Source organism: Triturus cristatus, chromosome 10, assembly GCF_964204655.1.
Source record: "Triturus cristatus chromosome 10, aTriCri1.1, whole genome shotgun sequence".
NCBI classification, from domain to species: Eukaryota; Metazoa; Chordata; class Amphibia; order Caudata; family Salamandridae; genus Triturus; species Triturus cristatus.
The window spans coordinates 356,722,642-356,745,021 of record NC_140593.1 but is presented as its reverse complement, the minus strand read 5'-3'; the positions used below and the strand labels follow the sequence as shown (position 1 = coordinate 356,745,021).

The following is a 22,380-nucleotide window of genomic DNA, read 5'->3' as shown; positions in this document are numbered from 1 at the left end:
TATTCACGGTACCACACGTTTTTAGGGTGCTGTATGTGTGGCCAACACTGACACCTCTTAGAGGTTGTGGCCACCACCAAAAAGGTGCAGGTAGCCGTATATGTTTATTCACTGGTCCTGAAGAATTGCCGTTTAATACAATACAAGGCAAGAAACATGTTGACCTTTTTATTCCTTTAGCACATATTACTCAAAAACCTAATGGTGAGAGATGTGCGGATTGTTTGATTTTAATCAGGGTGGTGACCATACTTTATTAAAATTGTTTGAAGTGGATCACCTACCCCTGTTTTAGCACACTTACCTTTCACTTCACTTGCACCTACACCATTTATCATAACTAATCCCCCCCCCACACACCTTGCTCACCGGCGTTTGGAAATAAAGATCTCCGACAGGAAGGCCCCCTTGGGGTGCCTGATCGGGCATTGCACCGCCGGCCCGATAAGGAGCAAAGACCCGGTGATGAAGCAAGACACCCGCTTGTTGGGTGTGTGAGGGTCTTCTTTTCCAGAAGGAGTAATTTTTACTCCTATCCATCCGATTGTTTTCACAACATCACCCTGGGGTCTGAGTGACTTTAACACACACTACGTTAATATTAGGAACTGCATACCTTTCTGTTTTCATTGATTGTTGGGCATGTATGCTGGACCTTCGATAATATTAAGCTAATATATTATTGTTAAGCCCCCCCTTTTCCCCCTTCTTTGTTTGAGATCATCCTAGATTTTGTCACACCAAACCTCTGCTGGTAAAACTACACTGGCTCCCTGTTGCTCAGAGAACTCTTTTAAAAATTGGGTGTATCGCCTTCAAATCTCGAAACGGGAAGAGCTCTACCTTTGTGACCTCCAGAATCCAGAATTATATCCCGAAGTGCAATCTTAGGTCTGCACGCCAACAATTATTGGTGGTCCCTAAATTTAACAAGAAGAGATTGGGGGAATCAGGTTTGCCATGCTTGTTCCTGGTGTCTGGAATTCTCTTCCCCCCCTAACATCAGAGCCACGACCTCCTATACCAGATTTAGATCTTTGCTAAAAACCTGCCTCCTCAGACAGGTGTATGGTTAAGTCTTTGAGTCTTCTCTGCCCCTGTTCTCTTTCTAGCACCATAAAACCTTTTTGGTGTACATGCGCTTTATAAATATGCTGAAGCATAACAAATATAGACACTCACTCAGGATACGTGGACCAATTTTCACTTCAACAAGAAACGTTTAGTCCAACAGCAAGGCCTTGCCCACATGCACAGACTGAAGTTGTTACCCGGTGCAAATATAATCAAAAACAAACAAAAGCACTCCTAAGTGCACTAACACTCAAGTGCAAATATGGGCGCCATCATGGAACATAAGCAGCGAGCCATAAGGAGTATACATAAATTGATTTAAAGGCTGATGAATGGTGCACAGTTATGGCCATATATAAAGGAAAGCATTGTCTCTACATACATAGGAGCAGGGAATCATCCTCCCTGCGTTGGTAGGTGGCGTCGGTCAGCTACGCGTTCGTCGCCGGCGACGTGATCCCCGGGAGGATGTTGCGAAAACTAATTAGACACCGCCCCTGCGCGCTGACGTCAGTTCTTTACAAGACATTCCATAGCAGGAGGGCAGAACCATGCAAGACACTGACCACTGCTGCACAAAACTAGGGCCCTGAAAGCGAGTCCCTTACCCTAGAAGTCAGTTCGAAGAACGGGAAGGATGGGTGGGGCAGCAAAGAATCTATAACTAATATATGTCTCTTACAGATATATCTTTACCAAAGGTAAGTAACTTGTTCATCTGAAAGAGACAATTAGTTATAAATTCCTTACCTTATAATAGAAACCCCAGCAATACCAACCCCAAAGGTGGGTCTGCAAAATAAATGCATGCCAGAAAGTCCTGGAGAACTGAACGGCCAAAGAAGCAGTATTTCTGGACTTGGCTGATGTTCCTAAGGGGGACTCCATGTCCCAAAGCAGTAGTGGCTGCCCTCGCCCTAGTGGAATGGGCGCGCAGCCCTACTGGAGGCTCCTTTTTCGCCAAGGAATAACAGATTTTAATGCAAAGGACGACCTATCTAGAGATGGTCCATTTTTGCACGGCCCAACCATTCTTGGCACCCACATAGACAAAGAGTTATCGTCCACCCGGAATTGTTTTGTGCGATCCAAATAGAATGATAACGCACGTTTTGGATTCAGACTGTGGAGTCTCTCCTCCTTCTTAGAAGGATGCGGGGGCGGGAAGAAGGTGGGCAAAGTGATGGTCTGTCCTATGTGGAAAGAGGTAACCACTTTGGGAAGAAAAGTAGTACTAGTTCTAAGGACAACTTTGTTTGGATAAACAGCCAGTAAAGGAGGTTTAGAAGAAAGAGCCTGCAGCTCACTCACCCTGCAAACAGAAGTGATGGCAACCAGAAAAGCACTCTTAGGAGTCAAGTCTGAGAAGACAATTATGTAATGGCTCGAAAGGAGCACACATAAGGTACGTTAGAACCAGATTCAAGTCCCACTGGGACATTACGACAGGAATAGGAGGAAAGAGGCGAGTAATGCCCTTAAGAAATCTATTTACAATAGGGGACTTAAGAGAAGGCTGATCAGGAAGCCGAAGAAAGGCCGAAATGGCCGAAAGATGGCCTTTGAGGGTGCCCAGAGTAGAGCCCTGCTGGGCGAAAAAAAGAATAAAGAGGAGAACCTCTGAAAGGGGGGCAGAAAGGGGATCCACAGCCTTTGCTGTGCACCATGCCACAAATTTGTTCCATCTACAGGCATATACCGTTTTAGTGAAGGGACGCCTGGCTGCTAAGATTACATTACAGACTTTGGGAGTAAGGTCGAAAGCTGTTAAGGGTCACCGCTCAATCCCCACGCAAGGAGGTGGAGGCTGGACAGGTTCGGGTGGAGGACTGTCCCCTGCTGCTGCGACTGAAGATCCTCTCGAAGAGGCAGTCTGATCGGAGGATCGATGGCCATGTGCAATAGCTCAGGTTACCATTCTTCGTGCCCAATTCAGGGCCACAAGAATGACTTGGGCCCGGTCGATCTTGATCTTCTTCAGCACTCTGGGCAGAAGTGGTATAGGCGGAAAGGCATATAGAAGACCGCAACTCCACTTCTGATGTAGGGTCAGCGAGCAAGTGCCGCCTTGGAAATTCCAACACACAGAACTGCTGACATTGCGCGTTCTCTTCTGTGGCGAACAGATCTTACCAAGGCTCTCTCCACTGCTGAAAGAGAACTTGCACCACCTCCGAGTGATCCATCATGCACCTGCAGTTGAGTTCGTCTGCCCTGGCGTTTAGGGAACCTGCCAGGTGTTGAACCACCAGAGACATGCCCTGATGTTCCAGCCATGTCCAAAGGAGGAGAGCCTCTAGAGAAAGGGTCCACGACCCCACCCGCCTTGTTTGTTGCAGTACCACATGGAGGTGGTATAGTACGTGAACACCTGCACCACTCTTCCCCGAACAGAGGGAAGGAATGCCTTCGGTGCAAGACGAATCGCCCAGAGCTCCAGAAGGTTGATGTGGAGCCTGGATTCCGCCGGAGACGAGAGTCCTCTGATCTCCGCCTCCCCCATGTGGCCGCCCTATCCAAGAAGTGATGCATCTGTCACAACAGTGAACTCTGGTTGGGGAGGGGAGAGGGATCTGCCGTTGACCAAATCCTGGTTTGTTAGCCACCGCTGCAATTGGTGTGCAGTGCCCTCCGAGATCTGGACGCAATCAGAAAGATTCCCCTGATGCTGTGCCCACTGGAGCTTCAAGTCCCACTGTGGAGTCCTCATATGCCACCTGGCATGATCCACCAGCAGGATGCAGGAGGCCATGAGGCTCAGCAGCCTCATTCTGATTGAAACCGTGGATAGAGGCTAAAAGAACGGAATCATAGCCCGAATATCCCGGACTCGCTGCTTGGGAGGATATGCCTGAAACTCTGCTGTATCCAGAACCACCCCGATGAAAAGTAGCTTCTGAGAGGTATTCAGGTGTGACTTCGGCACATTGATAGTGAACCCCAGTGAATGCAGGTCCGCCGTTGTCTGGAGGTGGGAGAAGACAGCCTGGGGCAAACTCGCCTTCAACAGCCAATCGTCGAGATAGGGACAGACTGGGACCCCTGATCTGCGCAGATGAGCTGCGACCACCGCCATCCCTTTCATGAACACCCGAGGGGTGCTAGTAACACCGGTGGGCAGGCAGGACAGGGATGTGAACATAGGCGCCCTGCAAGTCCAAAGCTACCATCCAGTCTCCAGGGTCCAGGGCAGACAGGACCTGAGCTATTGTCAACATTTTGAACTTCTCCTTCGAGAGGAAGTGGCTGACGTCCCTGAGATCCAAGTACGCAGGCCTTCGTCCTTCTTGGGTACCAGGAAAGTAGGAATAACAACCACAATCTACTTCTGGCACAGGAACTCGCTCAACAGCTCCCTTGGCCAAGAGAGCCGTAACTTCCCGACAGAGAAGGGCCAAATGAATCTTCGTCATGCGATGGAATGTGGGTGGCATAGAACGAGGGGTCGTCTCGATGGAGAGGGAGTAGCCCCTTCAGAATATCTGCAGAACCCACCTGTCCGACGTGATGTTGTGCCAGTGGGGGAGGTGATGGCGAATCCTGCTGCCCACTGGCAACTGCTGGTGTGAAAGGTCGATCTAGAAAGGTTTGGAGGCTGCTGCAGGGGTGTGCTGGTGGACTGGCCCACCTGCTGGCCCCCAGACCCAAGACGCTGGGTACCCGGCTGCACAGAGGCTGGGTAGCTTCCGCAGGCCTGTGGCTCTGGGTGGAACCCCTTACGTAGCAATGCGAAAAGCAGACTGCTCGGGGCGAGAGATGGTAGTGAGGCCCAAGGATCTGACTGTAGCCCTAGAATCCTTAGTGTTCGCTTTGAGGCCAAACAAGCGACGGCCATCAAAGGGCATGTCCAAAAGCGTTGATTGGACATCATCCGAGAAGTCAGTGGACCTCAGCCAGGCATAGCGTCTCAGGGCTACAGATGTTGAAATCGTCCTGCCCGTCAGCAGTGTCCAGCCCACATCGTATGACAAACTACGCTGCATCTCTACCCTCAGCCACTACACGGGAGAGAACGGCCCGGGCCTCCTCCTTGCACTGTGGCAGCACCTGTGCAACCGTATCCCACACAAAGTAGGTGTAACGGCCCGAGAGACATGCGGTGTTCACCGACCGCAGTCCTAAGCTGGCGGAAGAAAACATCTTTCCAAGGTGATCCAGCTTCTTGGATTCCCCATCTGGTGGAGCAGTAGGGAGCGTGCCTTAAAAAGTGGAGAACTGGACCACCAAGCTTTAGGGGTAGGGTGTTGGGAGATGAAAACGGGGTCGCCCAGGGACGGGCGGTGTTGTCGGGAAATCATGCTATCCACAGGGGCCCCTGTGATGGGCTTGGACCAAGTGCCCAGAAGGATGTCAATGAGGGCCTCATTGAACAGCAGCAGGGGCTCCGAAGAGGCTGCTGCTGGTTGAAGCACTTCGGTTAGGAGGTTGGTCCTGACCACCACCGTTGGAAGCTCAAGGTTCAAAGCCTCAGCTACCCTACGCAACACCACAGTGTAAGAAGCTCCCTCCTCAGTAGCCACAGTAGGTAGGGGGAGAAAGCATGCCAAGGTCTGGAGAGTGTCATGGTTGTGCCCGAATCCGCACTGCGGTGCGGGGGGAGGCGAGGGTGGAGTCATCGTCGGCATAAAACGCGACGCGTAGGGAATGCAGATGCTTCGCGTTCTAGCTGTTTTCTCGCTGAGCACTTCCGGGTATCTATTGTCTCTTCCGGGTCCCAGGCTCCAGCGTTGCCGCGTCGCGTCTGAGGATTACGCTTCCCCTTTCGGACCTACAGAGGTTCTACATCTGCTCCCGCACCCCGGTTCTTCATCGGCGGCTCAAAGATCTTCTTCGGCCCTTCTCCGCTTGCTTGGTACCGGTGTATCGAAACCCCTGGGTTTGGCGCTAGCGCTCGTAAGGCAGCCACGCCCCCCTCCCTTGTTTTGCTCCCTCCGCTTATTCAAACGAGGGCTCGTTCTCGAGTAGGCTTCAGGCATCTGCATTTTTCTTATATTTTTGAACAAGTGTTTTGCATATGATTTGGCATCTAATTGTTTGACATGATTTATATATATTCCCCATAACGGCCATCGCGGCTCCTGAGGCAAGGAGTACATAGTGGCGTAGCACAGAGCACAATATTAATAGAGGTGGGCATTCGCCTCTATTTCTTTGGGGACACACTACAGACCCACTGACGCAATTGATTGGGTGGCAGCCTACTGAATTTTTGTTGCTTGGTTAGAAGATTGTGCGGTTAACAATCTATAACCAAAAAACTTCTATATAGCCACCAAGTATAACGTGTTCCTCACATGTTTTGGGGGGGTAAGTTATGCTACTACTTTCCCACATAAGTACCCCACTAGGAAGCATTGTTACCAGGTGTTAACTTTACTTTTTGTGTTTAGGAATATCGCTTCGGTTGTACTTTTACATGCACTGTGGACACAAGCGGAAGAGGGGAGATTTCCAGGAAGAACATTTTGCACTTGTTATGTATGTTTGCTCTTAGTATGTCCAGTTGTTGATTTAGCCTTCTGTTCACAGGAATTCTTCCAGATCCCAGTGGAGCTGCCGTGGTGTTGGACGTGTGCTGGACCTGCCCGGTCTCTACTTCTCCTTACCTTGTCTCCCCTATTCCTATTCCCCGGTACCGCTTTGACCTTGTTGGGCGGACTAGTGGTTAAGGGAAGTTGGGAATTATTGATCTGACTCCTGTCTCCTGCCCCCGCGGAGAACTCGGGTGAGCCTGACAGAGGTGTCTAGACCACTGGCCTCACCCAACTCCTCTCTCCAGTCCAGTTCGTCCAACTGGTCTGCCAAAGGGTCAACAGACCCCTTCCAGTCCTCCTCACCCTCCTGTGGTTGCCACTCAGAGCAATAGGGAATACTAGGGAACACTGGAACAAAAGTACCAGCCAACGCTGGCACTGCCGTCGGTTCGGGTCCGTGTCTATGTCGAGGAGGAGGAGGCCGGGGTCGACGACGGCCGGGGACACAACCGGCGTCGGAAGTGGCGGTGGCGTCGTCAGAGGGATCATGCCGGAGGAGGCATTGTGAGGTCGATCAACATCTTTCAGGATCCAGGCCTGCACCCCTGCAGCGTCGAGGCCAGAGCTGCCGGCATTGAAAACCTAGAGCCACCAGCCGAGTCAGCGGGGCCCGAAGACGCGCCGGCTGAGTCAGGCTGCCCAAAGATGGCGTGGAGGGCTTCGTTAAAAACTACGAAGTTGGGCACGGTTCACTCCGGCTCCCGGGAAGGGAGGGAAGGTTTGAGCTGACCCAGTAGGCTCCGTGGACGGAGTCGAAGGATGAAGACCTTCCGCATTCCGAGTCGCGTCGGCTGATGGACGGGGAGAAAGCGTAGAGTGACTGTGCTTCTTCACCTTTTTGTGCTTCGACTTATCCGAAGACTAAGATTTCGAAAAGGAGTGTTGGTGGTGACTCCGCGACCTCCCTCACGACTGGGACCTCGAGCGGCAGGGAGCTGACTGCCGGGCCTCCAGAAGCATTCGGGACTGCTCCCGCAAAGACTTCGGATTCATGGCCTGACAGTCGGAGCACAACTTTGTGTCATGGTCGCGCTCCAAGCACCACAGTCACACAAGGTGCAGATCCGTAACAGACATCAATTTGTGACAGGCGCCACAAGGTTTGAAGCCGTCCACCGATGTGACATGCCTGTGCACCAGGAGTTGAACGACTCGAAAAAGATGTCGACAAAATTCGAAAAATGACAGTCAAAAAGTGACTAGAGGTATCGCTCTCTGGATCTGCGCTGGCTGGCGCGGAAAAAGAAAGACCGGACGTCAGCGTACAAGGGCGGTGTCTAAGTAGATACCGCAACGTCATCCTGGCGAACACGACACGGACGACGAATGTGGAGTCGACTGAGGCTCCCTAGCGGCGCAGTGGTACTGCTACGAAAAAATATCTCCGGAGCCAGTCTGACATCTGGGGGTAATTCTAAGGTAAGGAATCTATTACTAATTGTCTCTTTCAGATATGCGGAGTAATGCAAACAAAAATAACCAACTCGGCTGTGCTTGAAGATCGGGATGAAGTAACAGGTGACGGGAAGCGGCGTTTACTTAGCATGCGTTACTTCGCATGCCGTTACTACGCGGTCGTTAGTACGACCACGTTGTTAGTTAGCATACCTTTACTTCGCAATTCAGAACTACGAATTGCAGTAAGGGGGGGGGGAAGGTGTTGGATTTACAATCCAACACCTTCCCTAGTGTCCGCATAGACTGGAGTTGGAATAGTAAATTATACTATTCCAACATCCAGCACCCCCTTACTGCAATTCGAAGTTCCGAATTGCGAAGTAAAGGTATGCTAAGTAACAACGCGGTCGTACTAACGACCGCGTAGTAACGGCATGCGAAGTAAACGCATGCGAAGAAAAGTTATATATTCACAGGTGACAGCCTCCCAAGTGTGTCGGAGAGTAAAAGTGAACATATTACAAGACTGAATAACTGGGGTGTGTCAGCGCAGTGGTGCCTGGGAGAGTGAGTCCCTTACAGATTGTGGGAAACCATGACAACCATAAAGCGGTCTCTTACAATGGCTGTCTAATGGGAAAAGTGCTGGCATACAAATGTGGTAAAAAAAGGAATAGATGCCACCAAGGGTGAAAGTGACCATGCAGTGCGTCATGAACTGGCAAAATTGTCCATGGTGTGCAGAGCCACACATGGGGAACCCGGATGGATACCCCTTCTCACCGCCACTGTGTGATAACAGGTGGACCATGCAGAGTGTGACTGGAGGCTCGCCCAATGGTGCATGTGCACTGTTATGTCGTGTGACGGTGGGTAGGTTGGATAGTGAGAAGGTACGGTCTGGCGGGCCTGTGAAAATGAAATCCATTCATAAGCCAAGTATCCCGAGTGGGCATATAAATCTTAAAACACACCAATGTCGCAATTCAGGTAAACAGGGAACTAGGGCGGCAATAAATGGCGCACATACATGGTGTGCTGTGGCAGTGGCGGCCTGCATCACATATATAACATTGTGGTACCATGCCTGTGAAAGTAAAATACATATATTAGTTATGTTGCCCGAGTGGGCGTGCACATCTTAAAATGCACCAATGTCAAAAGTCAGGTTCACAATAGGCTCAGTTGAGGGCAACAGTAACTAGCATCAAGGAAGCAGTTGCCAACATCACATGTTTAACATTCTGGCACCACACACAGACAAAAAACCACAAAACACAAACTGCTAATAATTCCCAACCATCTCACGCACTAGTTTGTGTATGACCTGCGCTGCCCTCTTTCAATGGTATCATGATCGTAAGTCTCAAGTCCCTTCTCCACATATTTCCCAGACGGCCAACTGTGCCTCTTCCTCTTGAGACAAGGGAGAAATAATTGTTGTATTAACTCTGAAGATGTCTGAACAGATATTCCTACAAGAAGGTGATTCTCCTTTTAACCCAGAGTCTTGGAACCTCACACAAGTCATCAACAAGTGTGCTTAGAGGCAGTGAGCTCTGCATGAAGATTATTGCTCAAGGTGAAGGCTGTACATAGGAGTCTGACCACCTAGTGGGGTTTGGGCGTCTAGAGGGATTGGGCTTTCCTCGAAGAGTTGTTCATACGGTGATTTAATTTAATTGACTTGTGTGCCTAGGGGCAGGGGATTACAGTCTATTTTATACAAGCACATATGTTTATGTAATTTATGATTTACAGGATTCTAAGCCATTTAGTAGCTATTTACATATTTCAAAGGCTGCATTGGTTTGTAGAGTAAATTGAATAGTTCTAGGTTGGATGAGGTCATTAGTGATGTCAATGATGCCTTTTGATATGTCACCAGTGATGTCAATGAACATGTCATGAGTGATGCAGTATGTGTGCTCATAAGCAGTGCATGGTGGGGGTCCCAAGTTATAGATAGCTTAGTAAACGATAAATGGTGAATTTCATTTTTTTCGCTTTATTTTTACTTAAAAACCTGTATTTTTTAACTGACATTTTTACTTAACCATAACCTCACCCTTTGTTTTTTTCCCAGTGAATTGCTTGGGTTTCTTTTAACGTGAAGTAACAAATTATTAACACCCCCTACCTATAATGTCACATTAACATTTGTTTTATCCATCAATTTCCAATTTTTTCATCGTTAAGTAAAATATGAATAATATACCTAACTGTACGTAGTAGGCCCATCTCTACGTACAGAGCCTGAAGTATGTGGAAGGTGAGCTCTCCGTGAAGAGCTGCACAGAGCGCAGCATCTATTTAGTAGTGACTCACTTACCTAATTGGGCTTTGGTGTCTGGAGGCAGTGGGCTCCATGCACAGTCTGCACACTGACTGTTGTTAGTAGGGGCTTGCCCATCTAATACTGCTTACTTGTCTGGAAGGAGTAGGTTCTGTGCTCAGCCTGTGCCCTGAGCAGAAACTGTGCGTGGTATAGTAGGAGCTTGCCCAGTTAAGGGGCCTTCATAGTGTATTGGAAGTGCATTCTCCATAAAAGTCTGTGCTTTCATTTATTTTTGGGGGGTTTCGCCTGATCAGAGGGATCAAGTCCTGTAATGGTGGCCGCAACATTTTTCTTTGCGCGGCAGCTGCCAATCGTGTCCTTCAATACGGTGGGACCTCCAAATGTTAATCATTTTATTTTTTGCAGTCCTCCCATCATGATACCATTGAAAGAAGTCAGTGCAGGTCACACACAAACTTGTGCATAAGATGGTTGGGAATTATAAGCTGTTTGTGTCGTGAATGCATGATCTACCTGGACACATTTTCTGAATCAGTGTTGTTCCTTTTTGTACTATTGTTTTACCACTTAGTGTTTTCCAGTTCTCGGTGTCTGTTATGCATATTGAAGAAAGTGTATTATATCCTACTTTCACTGATCCCATCCGAGTGTACAAAGTGTCCTGCACTTGCTGAAAATTGGTGGTCAAGACTGAAAAATGATTATAGAGCCTGGTGGATCATGCAAATCTTTGTTGTACTTTGCCCTGAAACAATACACTAAAAGAAAAGCTTTTTATCACTATCCGTGTAGGCCATCAAAATTATCTTCACATTATGGCTTTTCACCCCGCAATGAAAAAAACACATTTAACACACTTATTTGTACTGATGGACAGAAGAGATACACAAGCGGGGCACACCAATATTGAGAACATAGAAGAAAGGTTCTAGCATTTAAGTACAAATTTGTTCTCCAAGTATAATTTCATCTCTCTTGCAATAATGTTTTCTCCAGTACTCACACTGAGAACACCGAAGAGCAGCACTAGCACTGTGTTCTACTTTCCTAATGAAAAAGAAAACACTCAACCTGTTGCTGCAGCTCGTGGTTTAGGTCTTCCTTCTTCCTCAGATCTTCCTGGACTAGCTGCAGTACCCCAGCCTGCCTGTTGGAGGCCTCTGTTAACAGGTCTAACTGCTCGGTTGCGTGGGCAAGGTCATCGCACAGGAGCTCTTTCTGCAATTAATTACAACAGAGTAAATCATAAGCAGTGGTAAAAAACTGTATTCACCCTAGCAAAAATCCTTGTGCTCCCATGTTACATCGTGGCTAATCAATTATTTTGGTTTTCCAGTTCTATCCAAAAATTGCAATAGATTCCTTCAACTTGTGGAAACGTATTATAAAGATTCATTACACAAAGACTCATGGGAACACCAGCAGGATGTCTGTCATACTTTCTCGGATCCTTAAAAGTGTTGGGACCACCTAACAGTATGGAACGCATTTATTCAGGTGTTCGTTCACTACTGACCAGGATAAACGGTACTGGTGTGTGATGGAAAGCTGGTCTCCAAATCTTCCTTGAATCTCCAGGTACGGGAGTGGAGCGATCAAGGACTAGCTTATGATAAATGTGAAGGTCTAGTCTCTATTAATCTTTATGCATTGCTGTGTTTAGGGTCATAGGTGCAAAGTTCGACTAGTTAGAATACTGTATAAAAATTTAATTTAAATGGTACAGTGTTACCACTTTGCGGGGGGGAGAGGCCACTGCCCAGATAAGACCTATCTAATTCGAATTGGTCAGTGAGCTGCTTTTTCATCTCAGTTAAAATACCTTCATATTATGAAGTTTATTTCTTATAATTTTCAAAAACATTTAGTAACATTATATTCATTCTGTGGTATTTATTCTCATAATATGCTCAGATGATTAGTGATTTTTAAAGGCACAGCACTTGAACAATTATTCGTTTGAGTAATTTTTGTCGGGAACTATGTACATTCATTACCCAAGGATCTCATATTTGAGTATCTTGGAAAAAGGGACACAAGTAACAGTACCATAAGAGGAAGCTGCAAGGGAACAAAAAACAGAATATCTTGCAAAAGGACTTGTGTGGGTCTAGAGCCACTGAATTGGTCAACTAAAAATGATGGGGATGGCAAGGGAGTGAGTCAAGATTAATTTGACCTCAAAAGCGCAGGTGCGGGAGGTGGGGCACAAGGATAATGCGACACACAAAGGACCTTGTTTTCGAGGTCTGGGATTACCAAATTATGGATCTCTGCACCACCAGGTAGCTTGAGGGGACGCCTTATTGCACAACAGCTACATTTCTTCAGGCTTTCAAAACAAAAATCTATTGATGGACCTGTTAAGACGCCATGATGGTCAGAGGCTAGTGAGTACATGAGTTTGCATGGAGGGGCTGGGTAGGTCTTACATAATTAACTAATGGAGGGGGGCTGTTAAAGTAGACGTTAGAGAGCTCATAGGGCTTCTGGATATGGCGGAGATGTCAAAGGGGTATTCAAGTAGGGAAAGTCCCAGCTCCAACATCCAGATATCAGCTGTCTAGATATAGGTCTGATGATAATGCAACTCTTCCCTGTTAGACAGATCCTGGAGAAGAAGACTGAAATCAGAGATAGGCTGTATAAGATATTCTGTGTACAACAAAAATTTCATTTTTTTGATTGAGATTTTACAAAGAAAACTGTTCACAGTCATCAAGGAGTAAGCCTAGCAACATGTGAACTGAAGGTTATTATAAGGATTCCCATGGTCATATTGATTTTGGTGTTCACAATCAGAATTCTGTTTACAATAATTTTAATGATGGCAAAAATTTCACTAAGACAAAAAAAAAAACATGATGGGTTAATGTCACTGGAATAAACTTTGCCTGAAAGGAGACTAGAGGTATCGCTGGGGTGGCTATAACAGAGGGGAACGTCAGGACAGATACAAAACAAAAATGGTGGGGGTGAATGGCTTAATCCACAAACAACTGGACATGATGCTCTCCTCTTTAACACCCCTAACCACTTCCCTCCGACATTTTCTAGTGAACAATTTCCTGTACAATTGAAAAAAAAGCCTGCTCTGGATACCTGATTTAGTAATAATCTGAAGGAGCAAGCTTCCAATGGACAGTGGCATCCTGCCAGTGGCCCCAATTTCAGATAAGTACAGGACCACTGACACCAGTGTTTAACTTTTTTTTTTTCCTTAGAAGCTGATGGTGCTGTGTCACTACTTTTGCCCAGCTGGCTTTTGAAAATGTGTAACACAATATCTTGGTCAACATTCTCAAGTCTATACTATTTCAGAGGCCTTCCCAATGGGTGGTTAATGTCTTTCACCGATTGTTGGCAGGCAAAGTCTCTACCACCTTAACATTCCATCTATGGCCGATTTCACTTGCAGTCACTTTAGGGCTCAACTCCACCATGCCTATGTTGAGACAATCGTGCACCTCACCCTGTACTATTGTGTCCATATAAATTCTAGCATGGGACAGGCTGCCATCGGTTCAAAATAAACTTCAATGAGATGGAGATTAGGTCTTGGTGGCAATAATGACATCATGGTGGGAACATAGTATTTACAGGAAATGAATGGGTGCCCTGTTTTAATTAATGAAGTAAAAACATGGAATTCAACATGTACTCCGAACAGTCTTTGATTGCCCCAGAACAATTGGCTTTCTTTTCCTAATTCGGTCAGGTGCTGGTCATTAACAAAATCTTTCCACGTTGAATCCTTTTCTGTCTATGTCAGAGTCGTCATAAAAACAAACCACAACCTTTATTAGTCACTTGTTTTCTGCAACCTATTTTTTGCTAGTGCCAAAGTTTGGAAGTAGGTGCCCTCCGCAAATCCCACAAAAATATTGCATGCAGTATCAATATAGCAGATCTAAATTATATATGCACCAAACAAATATTTTAAAATTGCAAAGAATAAATATGCTCCGTTGATTGCTTTTTGGAATAGGCAAAACGTATAACATATACAGACTCTTAATTGGAGATTCCACTCAGTGTTCAGTACTGATTTCCATATTACGTAGTAGTACATGCTTCTGTTGTCTGGTTAATTGAGTCAAGAGCTTTCCTTTATGCTCATATACCACTACCCAAGTAAGTTAATACATTTACAATTGTATTTCCCATAGAAATCTCATCTTGCTCAGATGGCAAACAGTTGTCCCAGTATGATCTTGAAACGTTATTGGAATAGGTGGATATATTTTTAAGACACCAGATGAATTTCGCAGTAAATCCAAAGGATGGGATCAATTCTGAGGAAGTTCAAATAGGTCATCGGCTCAAGGTCTGCACCAGTGATTTGCGAATAGGTCTTTAACCACCACTAAACGTACACCTCAGAAAATGTAAGCTCAGAATCTGTGAGCAATGGAGAAGAACAATGGATTTGCAGATAAATACACGTTTTACAAAAGATCAGCGTCAAGGAAAATCCTTACCTCAACATTATCAGCAGACTGTTTTCTTTCCAAGTCCTCCTTAAGTTTCTCAATCTGAATGGCTTGATCGTCTATAATGGATTTGCATTCCTCCTTAGCAAGGAGAACAGAGCTATATTTGAACTGTAAAATAAGCAAAAATACAAAGTGAATGGATATGTCTTCTAATGTAAATTGTCTAATATTGTCCATAAACGTAATTTTTTTTAGAAAATGGGTTATCTTTTTTAAAAGTAGCTTCCTATACCATCTCTACAGATTAGCAAAACACACAAGATGATGGACGGAATGTTGCACAATGGCAAAACATTCACCCCCAGTCCCAGATCTGGGTTTAATCCATCGTTATTTTGCTCACCACGCCACCCCAGTTTAGACATGGCCATATGCAAATCAGTCTTGACCCTGTGCCTCATGGGAACAGTCCAGCCCGAACTGCCAAGCCATGTCTTCCCTGGACCGGAATCAAGCATCCTAGGACCGGTTTCTGTCTATCAGCCGTCATCAGCCAGGATAGCTTGACTCCAGTGGTGCAGTGAGCACGGGACCCACGTCTGGGCATACCCTTCCCACATAGGGTGAACAGCAAAACACACAAGATGATGGACGGAATGTTGCACAATGGCAAAACATTCACCCCCAGTCCCAGATCTGGGTTTAATCCATCGTTATTTTGCTCACCACGCCACCCCAGTTCAGACATGCCATATGCAAATCAGTCTTGACCCTGTGCCTCATCGGAACAGTCCAGCCTGAACTGCCAAGCCATGTCTTCCCTGGACCGGAATCAAGCATCCTAGGACCGGTTTCTGGCTATCAGCCGTCATCAGCCAGGATAGCTTGACTCCAGTGGTGTAGTGAGCACGGGTCCCACGTCTGGGAATACCCATCCCACTTAGGGCGAAAAGCGTTACAACAAACAAATGATGGACGGAATGCTGACAATGCAGACATTCTCCCCCAGTCAAGAGATCTGGGTTAAATCCATTGTTCTTTTGCCCACTACACCACCCCAGTTTAGACATGGCCATATGCAAATCAGTCTTGACCCTGTGCCTCATGGGAACAGTCCAGCCCGAACTGCCAAGCCATGTCTTCCCTGGACCGGAATCAAGCATCCTAGGACCGGTTTCTGTCTATCAGCCGTCATCAGCCAGGATAGCTTGACTCCAGTGGTGTAGTGAGCACGGGACCCACGTCTGGGCATACCCTTCCCACATAGGGTGAACAGCAAAACACACAAGATGATGGACGGAATGTTGCACAATGGCAAAACATTCACCCCCAGTCCCAGATCTACAGATTAGTCATCTTTCTTTAAGTAGGCAGAAAGACCGACATTACAGCCATGTCACCATTGCCCGCCAATAAGTGAAGTACAAAGTTAAGAGCTTAATTGAAAATCAGCTTTCATTGGCCTTCTGAAAAGACAGAGGATTTCATAATTTGCCAAAAGATAATTTAAAACAAGAACATACATTAGGACTGCATGTGTACGAAGAACATAGGTGCATATAATAGTAAAGGACTAGCACATACATTGAGGTCTTCTAGTTCTCCACTCATCAAATCAATGGATTCAGTTTTAAGAATGATTGATTTCCTCAGCTCCTGGATTTGGCTCATCAGATCTGAAACTACTTCCTGAAAGGACAAAAATATTAAAGTGGTTTAGCAAGCATAAAGCCAACAAATGAAGATTATTTTTGTTTATACAGTTTCTGGCGGATTTAACAGAAAATCAGCAGATTGAAAATACACCAAAATTTAGAGGCACATTAAAGGCTAGTGAATTTTTATTGCAAGGCCACTGCCTAGGTCCTTTACGTTAATATAGCATAGATGTTTGTGTAAATCAGAAAACTTTGAAAAACTCAAGGGAGAATACCGATTTGCTGAATATTTCCTGTGATCACAAACATTAGATACATTTCACACTTCACTTGACTGGTACCCCTTTGAAAACATTTTAAAGGGCAGCAATCTCGTTTCCATTCAATTAGTATGCAAACATTAAGCTATTCACAGAACATAGAAGGGGCACACAATTAAAATGTGAAGTTCAACACTCCGAAAACAAGCCACACTTCTCAAATACTAGAAAACGTATTAAAGCATGTTCTTTATATTTGGGTAAAATGCATCACTTCATAAACAAATCAGCCAATGTTGAAAAATATTAAAATAAAACCAGGATAGCCAGTGGATCTCGCATGTATAGGGACTTGTCCTGTACTATCCCAGTTACACCTCTCACCATGCACTCACATAGGCAGAGTCTTTTACCTCTGATAAACTGGGAATAGGACAGATAATCAAGAATGGGCACTCATCTGCTTTAGTGCGAATGAAAATGGGAACAACTAAGAGTGCATTCGAATATGAACAAAGCATGGGAGTGGGCACGTATGGCTGAAATTAAGACCTACACTACTCAGGACAATTGCCAGCGTGTGTTTTGTGCACTATACAAAATGTCCTAACCTTCTATTCACCGGTAAGCTATAGAGGATTTTCCACTGGTATTTAACAGGTGTGTGCTGAGGTATATTAACTAGCAGATATGACAACTGCATGAAGGTGACAGATAAAATACCCAGGTAAGCCAAGAAAAACGACATTCCTATAATCTAAACAGGCCGAGTTAGCTGCCTGGATCATCAACCTTCTCAATTTATTACAGAGGTAAAGAAGAATTCCCCTCATACTCTTCAAAAGAGAACAACATACACAAGTGATGATGTTGTCATGCAGGCAGAAGGTAAAATCAGTGTTAATAGCGGGACATGGGAGTTGGCCAAGAGCCAGTGACTTCCAAACCGAGACCCAGGAATAAGGATGATGCTGTAGAATCAACACCTTAATTGTATCTGCATTCAACTTCAAAAAGTTATTGGTTACCAAACAAGCAAGCAAAATAAGACATTCCAGAACTTTAGGGGAAACATCCGAGTTGCTACCAATTTATTTTATCAGTAAACAAATAACATACTTAAAAAAAAAAAAAAAATAAGCCGAAATAAGGGTGGAGACCATCTTCTGTATGGGATTCTGCCAGATTTTTTTGCCTTCCTATGCTGAACCTATTTTTGCTAGCCCTAAGGCTCTGTGTACTTTACTCCTGCCAACCAGAGATAAAGTGCTTGTGCTCTTCCTTCTAAACATAGAAAAACTGGCATACACCCAATTGGCGCATTTAATTTACTTACAAGACCCTATTTTATGGTACTACATGTACGTTGGGCATATCAATTAAATGCTACTAGTGGGCAGCAGCACTCATTGTACCAGCCACTATAGTAGCACTGCAAAAAATGCCTGCAGTCTGTGTAAGAAGTTTAAAACTATTATTGACCTGGCAAAATAAGACCTTTTGCAGGCCTAAACCTTCATTTTTGATACTTATAAGTCACCCCCAAAGTAGGCCTTATAATGTCCATAGGCCAGGGTACATGGTTTTTAAAAAGCAGGAAATTTATATTTAATGTTTTACAGGGCTTGCCGTGAAAAGCCCCCAATATCGGTTTTCACTGTAGCAAGGCTGGCCCTACCACAGGAAAACACTGGGTTACATTATAAGGAAATATAATGTTTAACTTAAGTGTGGGACAGTGGACAAAAAGCTTGGGTGTGGAGACCAGTTTTTCTTCCTTGTGTAGAATGGTGGTTGCGGGGGGAGAGGGGCTCCAACCTTTTCCTGAACTTCAAAGGATGCTTTCCCTGTCACAGGAGGGAGGTGGTACTGCAGAACTGGTTTGTAGTGGTGGCCACAATGGAGGGTTTGCCCATTATCATAGCCTCACAGGGAGCTCTGACCAGGGGAAGGAAGGTACGGTCATGATGGATTTAGGTAGAGGGGAGGAGTATGAGATAGTTTATAGTTTACAGTAAGCACACCGGAAGCGCTGTAAAAATGTTTAGGGTCACCCGAGAGAATATTAACCCCATAGGTTAGGGAGAGAACAAGAGTGTCCCCCACCCACAAGCTGGCACTGGACATAAATGCAGCACTCACAGTACCCTCCTCAGATCACTTCTGGACCAGTGAAAAGCCCTGAAGACTGGCCCTGCTCTCCTCCTGCTAATCAGGACAAAGAAGAGGATTCCAAGGGTCATAGGGTTGGCCTCCTGTTTGGCTAGAGGGACACAAGCAGCTCCAAGAGGCTCATATTCCTGCATTCCCAGCTGACCAGTTCCAACAGAACCTACCCAGGACCCTGCTGCTGGCCTGTGCTGGAGTCTTGATCCCCAATTGCTGTCCCCAAGGTCCTGGACCCTTGGCTGCTGTCAAAGTGTACTTCTCGTGAAGTTTGTTGAAAACTGGGAAACCTTTGAAAGTTTTTGCCAATATTTTGCTCTAGGAACCACGCCAAGCCATGTGACGATGGTGCGTCACCTCTGGGTCAAAGTTTCAAGTTGCTTCTGCCACTTTCTGCAGTAAAACAAAATTAAGCTGGACCTCGCGGAGAAGGTGCCCAGCCTTGTGGATTCCTCTTGGGGTAAAGGCTGCAGGCTTGCTGCACTGAAAAGAACAGAGCTCCAAAAAAGTGACTAAGTCCATGGGTAAAACCTTTCACTGGAAGGAACCTGGTACCGGACTCGTGGTTGGCCTTAACTTTTGACTTAGTCCCGGTCATGCACATTCAGTGGTTGGCATTTCACACATCTTGCACCTATTTTGAACCTTAAACTTTAGAAATGTAGAGATTCAGTTCTACAAATTGGATTTTTGTCATTTTGCTGTCATTTTATTTATTAAAATGTACTCTATGTTTCTAAATATGTTTGGGACTATTCTTGTGTTTTCAATTATTATTGTACTATTACCCGGACAAGAATTGTGATTGAGGTGGATTCTCATCCCCTTCAACTAATACTCCAATCTCTTACAAGAAACTACACATTAAAGCAACAAAAGTAAATATTAAAGATCTCCTCAACGTGCACAATATATATATGGTTTTATTTCAACAAGTTTTATTGTGATTTTTTGCATGATATAAACATAATTCATAGAAATAATAAAGCAAAGGAACTAGAAAGGAGACATACTTTGCAGGAGTGGTCTGATGAGACCCAACAAATACACAGGTAAAAAGTAAATTATACATAAAACACCACAGGCAGTGGTGGTAGAGTAGGGTAGGATTGTGATAATACATATGCATAACAAAATACTAATATGGTAGGGGACAGAAAAAATGCTCCAGTGCGAGGTATACAAATACTATGTATGACAGTCTAAAGACCTATCACTATTGCATGAGAAAGCATTTAAAAACATTATATAAAAACAATATATACAGATGCTCACAGTTCTTGAGGTATCGCAGGATTGTAGAAGCAAAAGGTACATGAATGCACAGTGTACGGGTCCCTTACTAGGAGGTAATGAGTATTTGGCTGACAGGTGGGGGAGGAAATCGAATGTATATTGAGGATGAGGACTCGTGGGTTTATTGTTAGCGAAGTGGGTGTCAAGATTTCCCCATTAAGGTCAATTTAGCGATTTCCAAGGAGAGTGCTGAAGGCTATGTTTTCACCATTAAATCACCCAGATCCAGGGCAGACAGAATTTTGGACAGGGTGACCATCTTAACCTTGTACTTCCTGAGAAACAAGTTCATAGGGTGGAGATCTAAGAACAGACGAAGGCCTAAGTCATTTTTAGGGACCAGGAAGTAACAGGAATAACCAGTTCGGATCTCTGATGCGGCGCCCTCTCTATTCTTTCCTTAGTTGAGAGAGCCAGAACTTCTTTGCAGAGTTTGAACAACTGGTCCTCCGGGAGGTGTTGGAGTATGGTTGACATGTCTGGAATAGGAAAGAAAGGTTAGAGAGTAGCCATGCTATATGATCTGAAGCACCCATTAGTCTAACGTGATGCTCCACCAACCGGAGTGGTGAAAGGTGACCCAACCTAGTACTGGGCAATCATGTGCTGCCAAGGATAACTTAAATCAATTTTGCAGTGGCTGCTATGGGGGGAGTGGTAGTGGTCTGGGTGGAACAATGCTCCTGTGGGCCTGAACGCTGTCAACCAGCTCACCAGTCTCGCCTCCGAAAGGGCAAGGTGGTTTGTTGGTGTAGAGGCACATATTGACCCTGGCCTTTGCAGATATCTGCTGCTGAAGCCTCAAAAGGGGTGCTGAGGTTGTGGGAACTGGCAAGTTGGCAGAGTTAGGCCCAGAAAGAGGAGTGGCTTTTCACTTTTTAAATTTCTCGAGGACTGAATCAAGCTTTGCCTCAAAAAAGTTCTTGGCAATTGAATGGCATGTCTATTAAGGACAAAGAAACACGTGGAGTGGTTCCAGGCAAGGAGCCTAAGCACCACGCTGATGCAAACTGCCCTACCCAGGTAGTCGGTAGTGCCCAGGAGAGAATGTATTTTACATTCCGCAGCATCTTGGGTGTCGAGGATCAAACTGTGTAGGCTAGTTCTGACATCCTCATGGACAACTGGCAGTACATCAGCTTCTCTGTCCCACAAGGTGTGCAAATGCCATCCCAGGAGGCATGAGGTGTTGCCGGATCACAGGGCAAGTCTAGAACTAGAAGAAAACGTGTTTTGTGAAATTTTCTATCCATTTGGATTACCTGTTGGGTTGAGCGGTGGAAAAACAGTTGGAGTTCTGTCGGCTGGATGTTGCCTGTATCACTAAAGCTCAGGGGTGGGTTAGGATGTCTCCGTCCCTCAAAGTGGGCCTGTAATACCCTGCCAACTGTCTGTTGACTGGTGAGCAATACCCACAAGTACATCTATTTAGGGCCTCATAGAAATATAGCAGAGGCTCCTCGGTGGGGGCTGCCGGATTATGAACCTCTGTCAATATGTTGTTCTTTACCTCTTGCATTGATTGGTAGTGTGAGAACTTTGGTCATCCTCCAGGATGACTGTTACAAAGAAGGTACACTCTTTAGTGGCTATAGGGTTAAACAAGTTTAAGTTATCAGCTGAGGTATCCAACCCATTGGCATCTTTCAGGTCTTCAAAAACATTGCCCTCCATCCCTTCACCATAATGATCATAAGACTGCTGATCAGCATCAAGAAAGTAAAATAACGTGGTGGGGGTTGAACTTCCTAATCCAATACAATTAGCAGATCCAGGTCTGGCTTTTATTTCTGCATCTAGGATCTAGCCCATGGTGTCTCTCTTGGAACCGGTGATGGCGTCAGAAGTTGTGCCGGGGATGGAGCTGGCTGCACCATGCTTGAAGGCAGGTCCGATGTCAAGGGTGAAGGCAAGGTCAGCATTGAGGATGGATCTGCCTACAGGCCTCCAACAGGTTGCCACCTTGATCTTGGGGCCTGAAGACAGTCCAGAGGGATCCTGTGGCATATCAAAGAGGACTGCTGCGGCCTCCTTCAGGTGATGCTGCTAGTCTGCCATGGCTGTCGGTTGTGGAAAAACGAAGTCAAGCGGGAGTTCTTGTGAAGTCCACTCTGTAGAGTGGCTTCAAGGCCTAGAAGCACCAGGGGCGCTGCACGACTTAGAGTGATGAGTGGCAGGACAACAGAAAAACGTGCTTCAATTTCTTGTATTTCGAAATATCTAAACTCCTGAATCTGGACTCGGATCGGTCCTAGGAGT

At 45.7% G+C, this 22,380-nt stretch overlaps 1 protein-coding gene across 1 annotated transcript in view; it reads right to left on the bottom strand.

The window, feature by feature from the left end:
• LOC146789438 (kinesin-like protein KIF15-A) overlaps window positions 1-22,380 on the bottom strand; it is a 645,535-nt gene that overhangs the window by 582,831 nt on the left and 40,324 nt on the right. Inside the window, exons 4-6 of the mRNA XM_085631097.1 lie at window positions 16,326-16,430; window positions 14,787-14,909; window positions 11,377-11,523 (exon numbers count right to left, since the gene is read on the bottom strand). Of these exons, the coding sequence (XP_085487223.1) occupies window positions 11,377-11,523; window positions 14,787-14,909; window positions 16,326-16,430 (375 nt within the window). The remainder of the gene's footprint in view (window positions 1-11,376; window positions 11,524-14,786; window positions 14,910-16,325; window positions 16,431-22,380) is intronic.